The 9,754-nt window shown below is 46.6% G+C and overlaps 1 protein-coding gene across 5 annotated transcripts in view; it reads right to left on the bottom strand.

Annotated features, from left to right (window-relative positions):
* The window catches only part of KIF16B (kinesin family member 16B), a 94,664-nt gene extending 91,029 nt beyond the window's left edge, over nt 1-3,635 (bottom strand). For all 5 annotated transcript variants that reach the window (XM_033142894.1, XM_033142895.1, XM_033142893.1 and 2 more), the window contains exon 1: nt 3,552-3,635. In XM_033142894.1, the coding sequence (XP_032998785.1) occupies nt 3,552-3,598 (47 nt within the window). In that variant the 5' untranslated portion in view covers nt 3,599-3,635. The remainder of the gene's footprint in view (nt 1-3,551) is intronic.
* Nucleotides 3,636-9,754: the final 6,119 nt, after the last annotated feature.

Raw genomic sequence — 9,754 nt, forward strand, 5'->3', positions numbered from 1 at the left:
AATCATGAGTCCTGAAAGTCTGGTAACTTCAGAGAAGTATTACCAAAATTACAACTCCACTCCAAATTACCAATACTTCACCTTCAACACAGTTGCTACCAATAACAACTTTTTAAAAAATCTCCAAACTGGCAACATCCCCTTTACAATTAAAATTCAGAAAAAACCCCACATCAACCAAGCCTTTGTTTTTTTTGTTAATCAATCTTAAATCAATAGTAATAGAAAATATTTCTGAAATTGTCAAAGTTGTTGGGTCTCAAGTAAAGTTAACATTCAAGAAAGGCAAGCACTTTCAGACCTCAGAAAATAAATCAATGTTGTGGCACCAGAGAACCCCTAAACTGTGGGACATCCCCTTTGAAAAAAGCAGCAAATGCCCAAGATTGTTTTGAGTTCAGAGCACATGCTTTTAGATGTATCATGTTCTGTCCCAAAGCAGTGCTGTGTTCAGAGAGTAGGAATGCAACTTAGGTAACACTTATACCCAAGGATAACAACAATTTAAATGTTGTTAGCTGCTCTAGGCAAGAATGGGATACAAAAACAAAACAATATCATCTAAAAGTAGCTGATAGAGCATTTCTTGTGCAGTCATGAGCTGACTAGCCTGTTCTGCTTCAACAACGCGGGCCACATTCAAGGTTCTTGTGTTAATTTACAGGGCCCTTAACAACATGGGTCAAGGATATCTTAAGGACTGCCTGATCCCTTATATCATGGCCCAATCACTGAGATCTTTGGGGCTCATAACTTCTGGAAACTGTACATTCAGTCTAATGGGTCAAAGTCTGTGGATCTCCTCCCAGCTGAGATTAGACAGCTCCTTGCTGAACTTCAGGCTCATAATAATAACAACAATAATTTATTATTTGTACCCCACCCATCTGGCTGGGTCTCCCCAGCCACTCTGGGCGGCTTCCACCAAACATTAAAATACATTTAAAATATCAGTTTAAAAACTTCCCTAAACAGGGCTGCCTTCATGACCATTACTTTGTTGTTGTTGTTGTTGTTGTTGTTCCAGCAGGCATTTTAAGGTAGTGTGTTTTATTGTCCCATTTTCTGGGATTTTTTTTTATGTACACTGCTTAGAAATGCAAATTAATCACATGGTATATAAATATCTGAAATAAAATAAGCCAACAATGGGCCAGTGTTTTGTTCAATACTTGTTTGTGTTTTTTCAAGAACTTAAAAGACATTTTCAAGAAGGTTACATAAAGATAAATGCTGTGAGCTTTATTTACTTTGTTTCAAAGCAAAAGTTGCATGTACCACATTTATACTGTAGATTATTTTAAAAAGTACTCTGTCATGATCCCTATATACTGTATGCAACCACTTCTGTGTGTGTTAAGCATGTACCGGTATGTGTACCACAACCACAAGATCCCACACTTCTTGAATTAGGTTATTGAGTTCCAACAGATTAAACATGCAGAACTGTTAAGGACAGAATGTTTTCTAGTGCCAAGGAGAAGTATTACCTGTCTGATATCTTTTCAATCTTAGACACTCAATCTGAAATCTCATTATACTGCTTACTTCTTTCAAATTAAATTTCACCACACTAGTTTCATTCATTGAAATTGTACCCCTTAAATTACCTTCTCTAAATAAACCATGTCAGACTGGGAAAACATTGTTCTACTCACAAAGAATCATAGAATTGTAGAGTTGGAAGGGAGCCTAAGGGTCATCCAGTCCAACCCCCTGCAATGTGTGTAGGGTATATGTATGCAAAATGATGAGCAAAGTCAATTGCTTTTAGCTCCACCTCAGCTTCATGTATTATTTCAGTAACCACACATGTGAGAAAACCCCCCAATGTATTTGCTCCTGTTCACAAGTAGGTGCTCAACATATTCCCTACACTGGTCACTTGCAAACTCACCCCAGAATAACTGTACAACTATGTAGGGAGATGCTCAGTTGTGGCAGCTTTCCACACTAAGATGACCTTCACAACAACTTTGAAACAAATAGATAATATACAGAGCTATACAGGTGAGATAAAACTCACCTTCCTACATGTCTGGCTACATCTGCCCCTCCAAAGAACTGACATGAACCTTTAGTGAGTTTGCAAGAAGCCACCAGGGACAAACCGATCAATCATCACCAGTTTATACAAAAGCACAAGCTCAGCAAAAAGCATCATAAAATTACTTTGGCAGAGTTTTACAGCTGGCATGCTCTATTTAAAGGGTGTGTGTGTGAACATATATGCACATTTAAGCATTTAGTGTGTACACTTCCTCAATAAATAGAACACTTTTGTTTTTACCCCATTTGGACACCAGAAATATGTTTGTCATTGCCTTGTATGAACAGAATTCTAAGTGTGGTATACTGGTTAAGAGTCCTGAACAAGGCCGTGGGAGATCAGGGTTCAAATCCCCACTCAACTATGAAACTCACTGGGCAACCTTGGGCTAGTCACTGCCTCTCAGCCTAACCTACCTCGCAGGGTTGTTGTGGGGACAGAATGGGGAGAAGTTATGTATGCCACCTTGAACACCTTTGAGGAGAGGCGGGCTATAAAGGTGATGAATAAATAAGTAGATAAATAAAAAATACATTATACTTTCCCAGATCTAATAAGTTAGGGTGACCAGATTTAAAAGGGAGAGAGGGAGGGAGAGAGAGAACAGATTATCCTGTGCCCTTTATCTGTTAGTTCCAGGGAAGAGACTCTGGAAGCAGTGAAGGGGGGGGGGGAGCCAGAGCACCTGGCTCCCCAACAGGCGTGACAGCACACACCACTGTTCTGCTACCCCAGCACTGAGGCTGCCAGCAAGGCAGCAAAGTTTACAGGGTTTGAACAATAGAGTTCAAAGAGACACCAAGGGTCATCTAGCCCAACCCCTGCAAGGCAGGAAGCTTTTGCCCAACTTGTGGCTTGAACCCCCAGCCCTGACACCGAGCTATCCGAGGATGTCAAAATGGTTTACACTGGCATCTCATCCAGCAGGGAGGCAGTTTTGTCCTTTTATTATGCAGAAAGGGGGCATTTCAAGCAGATGTCCTTGTCTTGTTTTGCTTTCCTTTGTGGGTGCACTCTGCCAGAACCTCTTTCGTAGAAGGAACGAATAAATATGCATAGCTCGGTCGGTCTCTGTAGCAAGTCTCAAAAGTCGTGGGTTCCAGTCGCACGTTGGGCAAATGATCCCCGCCTTGCAGGGGGTCGGACTAGTTGACCCCCGGGGGTCCCTCCCAACTCTCCAATGCTAAGAAAGAGGAAAACAGTTCTCTCTTCTCAATCTCAAAATCTCATTATACTAATTACTCTTTTTGGGGGGTGGGGTTGTTTTGTCCAACCCCCCCCCCCCTGCCCACAGCCCATCATTGCGCCACGACACACCCCCGGGAGCTGGCAGGTGAGGGAACAAGTTCTGCGCGTGCGCGTTACAGTCGCTGTCGGGCGGGGGAAGGAAGACCCACGAGGGGAGAAAGTGAAAAAAAAAAAAGCGAGAGCGGGGGGCGGAGTGCGTGAGGGGAGGGGGCGGAGGGCACAAGCTCCTCTCGCTCGGCTTTGGCTGCCTCACCTGCGGTTTATGGGCCGGACTCGGACAGCCACCTTCACCGACGCCATGGCGCCGAGAGCCCCCTCCCCACCGCCGGCGGCCGGCCGGCCTGCCTGCCTGCTCCTCGCTCCTCTCCCGGACGCGGCACGCTCCGCCCGGCGGCTCCCGCGCGCTGCCGAAGGCCTCCCTCCGCCTCGCCCCGCCCTTCAGCCGCCCCGCGCGCCGCTTTCGACTCCCGCAGCACCGCCCTGCAGCGCCGGGCGCCGAGGATGTAAGGGTGCCGCCGGGGGACAAACGCCGACGCCGAACGCGTTGCGCGATCTCCGGCCGGCTGGCCGCCCGCCCGCCTCGCTCGGACCCTGGGGATGACCCAGCGGATCTCGCAGGCGCGCGCGAGAAGGGGGTAGGGGGTGGGTCAGGCCCGGGTTAAAGCGGCGGGAGGGGGGAATGATAGAATCGTAGGGTTGGAAGGGGGACTCCCCCCCCCCCCAGCGTCGTAGGAATATGCGCACACGGCTATCGAACCTGCAACCTTGGCATTATTAGCAAGCGCCACAGGTCTGGGCAACTGTGGTAAAATGCCAGCAGCAGGAGTTGGAAGCGACCCTGCCCAACCCCCTGTGAGGCAAGGAAGTTTTTTTGCCCAACGTGGGGCTCGGACCCATGACCCAAATCAGGCCAGTGGCGCACCTAGTCCAGGGATGGAAGGAAATGCCAGGATGTGAGTGGTGCAGAAGCTGTCAAAGGTCAGGTTAAATCCTTGGCTTCTCTATATATATAGAGAGAGAGAGAGAGAAGCCATCACCTTGCTTATGCATATATAGATAGATAGATAGATAGATAGATATAGATATACCGTATATATAGATATATGGCTTATATCTTCTAAAGTGTTTGACACTTAGGCAGGAAGAACCAGCTGCACAAATGTAAGAAGGGGTGTGTGTGTGTGTGCCTGGCTTGCCAGTAGCACATGTGAGAAGGATCTAGGGCAGGGGTCTGCAACCTTTAAGACAAAAAGAGCCACTTGGACCCGTTTCCGAAGAGAGAAAAAAACTGGGAGCCGCAAAACCATTGCGGCCCACAAAAATATAAATACCCAGAAGCTCATAGCACAATTTAGACAGGTAATGAAGAGCAGGTAATGAAGGCAAAATGGCAAAATATCACGAAACACTCCCCCCCCCCAGCCAAACAGCAAGCACTGTATTAAAGGAACCGTCCGAACGCCTGACGCTGCAGGGGCAAATCTAGAAGGGGAAATCCAACCCCCCAGAATACTTCCGCCCCATGAACAGCACAAAAACCTCTTTCCCCCTTCTCTCATTGCACACACTTTGTAAACCAAGAAAATCTTTTTTTAAAAAAAAAACCCAACAATTTGGGAATCCAGTTGCGGTGAGGTAATAGCCCAGCTATTAAAGAACAATGTAGCTAATTTCAAGGCAACTGAATAACAAAGAGGCCAGCGATTAAGCTACAGTGCCTGGGGAAAAAAAGTCAAAGGGCAATTCTAAAATGCAGCAGGGTGACTTTTAAAACACGAAGTTTTTTACCCACCAAAAATGGTGACCTCCAATATGTCCCCAAACCACTGCCCAACACAGAAGCAAGTACAGGCTCCAAGCACTATAAACACCCAGAAGCTCATAGCACAATTTAGACAGGTAATGAAGAGCAGGTAATGAAGGCAAAATGGCAAAATATCACGAAACGCTCCCCCCCAGCCAAACAACAAGCACTGTATTAAAGGAACCGTCTGAACGCCTGATGCTGCAGGGGCAAATCTAGAAGGGGAAATCTTATGCAAAAGCACACAGCATTCACACTGCCCCAATCACTATTGGCCAGCAGAGGGGCTGGGCAAGGCAGCTGAGAGGGGCTGAAGCAGGGGGCTGATCACGCCCCCCCTGCAGGCGCGGGAAATCATTCCTTCAGAATGGATAAAAACCTTTCAGTCCATGGGACTCCCGCTTCTAGGGGGGCAGGGGGCTCCCAGGGGGGGCCGCTGCCCCCTCCTGCCCCCCCGTCGGTACGCCCATGCTCGGGCCCCTTTCGCCATGCTGCTTAAGGGAAGTCTCCTGCGTGCCCCCGAAACAGAGCCCGGGACCGGTCTTCCCCTGAGCTTTTTCCTGTGCCCATCTCATCCCGTTGGGCCGCCCTTAGCTGAACAGCCGGGCTTCCTTTTCCTTCCCAGACTGCCACGTGTCCTGGAGCCGGGCCCTTCCACTTTTTAAAAAGAGGGCTTCCCCCTTGCCCGCCGCCGCTGGCCCAGCCCGCAGCTGCCTCCTTACCTCGTCGAGTCGTCGCGCCTCGTCGAATCGCAGCAGCCAGCAGCTCCACCAGCAGCAGCCAAACACAAGCGCCAGGACAGGCGCCAAGGAGGGAAGCTGCTGCAGTCTGCTGCTGCGCCTGCGCTGGCACAGCCACCGGCAAGGTAGAGAAGTGGGTGGGTGCAGGCGGGCCAGCAGCGCGGCGCAGCGGCCCCTACATTTCGTCGCTAAACGCACCGGTCCGACCCGGAGCCGCAGCAAAGGTGCAAAAGAGCCGCATGCGGCTCCGGAGCCGCAGGTTGCAGACCCCCGATCTAGGGGTCTTAGTATATCACAAGCTTAACATGAGTCAGTGTGATGCAGCAGCAAAAAAAGCTAATGTTGTTCTAGGCTGCATCAATTCAAGGGAAGTCATAGTACCACTCTAGTCTTCTTAGACCACACCTGGAATACTGTGTCCAATTCTGGGCACTACAATTTAAGAAGGATGTTGACAAGCTGGAATTTGTGCAGAGGAGTGCAACCAAGATGATCAAGGGTCTGGAAACTAAGCCTTATGAGGAGTGCTTGAAGGAGCTGGGTATGTTTAGCCTGGAATAGAGGAGACAGAGGAGATACGATAGCCATCTTCAAATATCTTAAGGGCTGTCACATGGAGGAGGGAGGATGATTGTTTTCTCCTGCTCCGGAGGGTGGACTCGAACCAATGCATTCAAGTTACAATAAAGGAGATTCTGACTAAACCTCAGGAAGAACTTTCTGATAGTCGGAATTAATGGCAGAAGAAGGTCTCTGGATACCTGGGCATCTAACTCTGGCTTTTCGAATCTTATTACACACATCTAATGGGAGGGGGTGGATGAACAATTCAGAGCAAAACAAAATAAAAAATAAAAAAAATCCTTCCAGTAGCACCTTAGAGACCAACTAAGTTTGTTCTCAAAGAAGTGTGCATGCACACGGAAGCTCATACCAAGAACAAACTTAGTTTTTTTGTATTTTGTTTTGACTATGGCAGACCAACACGGCTACCTTCCTGTAACTAAATTCAGAGCAAGTTCACAGTTTAAATTGGGCAAGAGGCAGAGCTCAGAGTTGGATGAAGGTGAGGCACTCTCTTCAATGCTAGTTTTAAGTGCATGGCTTTAAAAGAGGATTAGACACATTCATGGAAGATAAGGCTATCAGTAATTACAAGCCATCATTGCTAAGTTCTGTCTCTGCTCTCAAATGCTGGGATTTGCAAATGCAGAGAGTGCTACTGCTCAGCCCCCAATATCTTCCCACACAGATGCTGGTCTAGACTGGCCTTTTGCCAGCCTCTTCTTATGTTCTTCCCTCCCTTCTGATGCAAAAGCACCACTCGTGGCTGCTTACAACATTTGCAATGGAAACGTTATAAAAACCAACAATATTTAAAAATAACCAGCCCAGGAGGCAAGAACAGCAGTTAAAACCACCAATGAAAACAGTATCTGCCACATAGGAATAAAATAGACTTTAATCACTGATGAAAAACCGTGAGGGTGAGGGCCTGCTAGGGACAAGGCGTTCCATAACTGGGCAGCCTCTCCTTCCCTTTAGGGATGAGGCAGTAGCTCTGCATCTCAAGGTAGGGCTGGGAGCGACCTCTGCTCCAAATCCCGCTCAGATGTGCTTCTATCCTAGGTCGGATCCAGAGAATGGCTTTTCCTTTGGATCGTAGTGAAAGGGTCAGGGGATACGGAAAGATGCAGTACTTGCGGGATTCCTTTAACGTGATCCCATGGGCATGTGCACAGGAACATCTTTGCAACTGCATCCTGGACTAGCTGAAACTTCTGTGATCTTTTCAAAGGTTGGACCACATTCAGGTAGCCATTCAGGTCACTGTTCTTCAACCTTGGGCCCTCAAATGTTGTTGGGCTACAACTCCCATCATCCACCACCAGCTTAGCCAATAGTCAGGGATGATGGGAGTTGTAGTCTGGTAACATATGGGACCCAAGGTTTACGAACACCAACCCAGGTAAAAGCCAAGCGAAGGAGCACCCAGGCTGTCAACCTGAGGAGTACTAACCCATCCAAAACATGCTGAATGGCAATTTCAGCGTCCATTTCTTGCCTAACCAGGAGCGCCTCTGCCTTGTTGGGATTAAGCTTCAATTTGTTAGCCCTCATGCAGCCCATAACTGCATGAGACCAGTTCAAAGTGTCAACAGCTTCCTTGATGTTATATGAAAGGGGCTTGGGCAGGTGGGTACTTCCCTCAAGGCTAGCTCTAATGTAATACCTAGGAAATGTAAATCAGAACTTTTATGTTGGGTTGATTTAGACAGTTCCCTCCCACAATCCTTGGCCCATTTTGACATTTCTTTCTGAGGTACGGTGCTGGTGGGAATGAGCACAAGGAGCGGTCTGTGCGCAGATTTTTTTTTACACTTGATGAAGAAAGCCGTGCCAAAATCGATTTCCCAAACTAGCAGCCATCATCGAGGCCTTCCCAGAGTTGTCATGGATCACAGAAAGCAGCATTCTGAGCAAGCAGCTTGAGGGTGTGCTTCTCAATTTGCTCCAAGCTGCGAAACTGCCATCTCCCCCTCCACCATTTCCTCCCTCTCAAAGATTGATCTGTGGCTCATGGAATATCAGCAAGATGCTCTTATTCAGGGAAAGCTTTGAAGGCAATGCCATCTCCTCACAGCTGTAGATCAGCTCCTCTCCAGAACTACCCTTTCCTTTGATCCCGCTCCTCAGCACTTGGGGGGGGGGGAGGAAACTGCTGATCCATTGTCTCTCTGTGAGTTGTATGTGACTCTTTAAAACTCTCTTGATGTGGAGCACCAGGGATGCCACAGCATTCTTCATTTCTTGCTGAGCCTCTTTTCTTTTTTAAAAAAAGTCCTCCACTCTAAGGATTTTACTGCCCAGTGTTTACATTTTGTCCTCCTCTCACCCACCCCTTGTACTACATAGTCAATAGTGTATTAAGAGTCAGCAATCATGTTTTCCCCAGTCAGCTTCCCAGGGAAAATGGCATTGATTTCATAGGAACCGTGCATTTGTGTGCTAGCCTTGAAACATTCATCTTCCTAAAACACCAATAGAGCTTGCATGTGAATGGCCTTCAAATGGCTATGCATTTGAACATGCTGCAGTGACTATTTTTTTCTTGTGAAGTCCTAGGCAAGAGGGCACGTGGTGCAATTTTCTCTTTCCTGCAGAGGGGACTTGCATTTTTAAAAGAAGTTTTAAAGGCAAACAACCCCTATTAAAATTTCAGGTATTATATAATTATTATATTCAGCACCCAAAGTTTTATTGCCCTATCACTCTGTCAAGCATCTCACTATAATAATTATGCATTTCAAAACAAGCAACTTTCCCTCCCTCTAGTGGTCTACTTGGTGCATTGGCAAATCTGAAGACTTCCAGTAAGATCAAATAAATTTAACAGCACATGAATGGGGCATTATTTTGCAATAGACACAAATACATAAAATACACAAATTCATGGGTAGAAATGCATGTGCATTTTTATTATCTACACAGCAAAGGGCTGCAGAGTGCACGAAGCTGTTACAGAAATATTTGAAGATAATGAAAATCCTCAGTCAAAATACCACTGAAGACAATGGATATTTTTATAACACCTCTCTTGGTGGGGGGTGGAATTTAGATCCAGGCAAGAATTATTTCACAGTAGATGATCATTATAATTAGAAGAAATCCCATTTTTGCTTAAATTCCACAATACAAGCCTGGGGCTTTTCAGATATATGCAGATATATTTTCAGGCTGTTGCTATAATTCTGAATTTGTTAATGACTCCTTTTCAGACATTTTTAAAGCAGATCCATCCATGAAACTTTCCATTCTTAATATGCCACTAAAGCTTATAATGTGTGCAAATTTCTGCACCTCAGGCAGCTCTTTGGAAATGAGCATATTATTCTGATTTAACTATCAGAA

The sequence above is a fragment of the Lacerta agilis genome, chromosome 3 (assembly GCF_009819535.1).
Source record: "Lacerta agilis isolate rLacAgi1 chromosome 3, rLacAgi1.pri, whole genome shotgun sequence".
Classification (NCBI taxonomy): Eukaryota; Metazoa; Chordata; class Lepidosauria; order Squamata; family Lacertidae; genus Lacerta; species Lacerta agilis.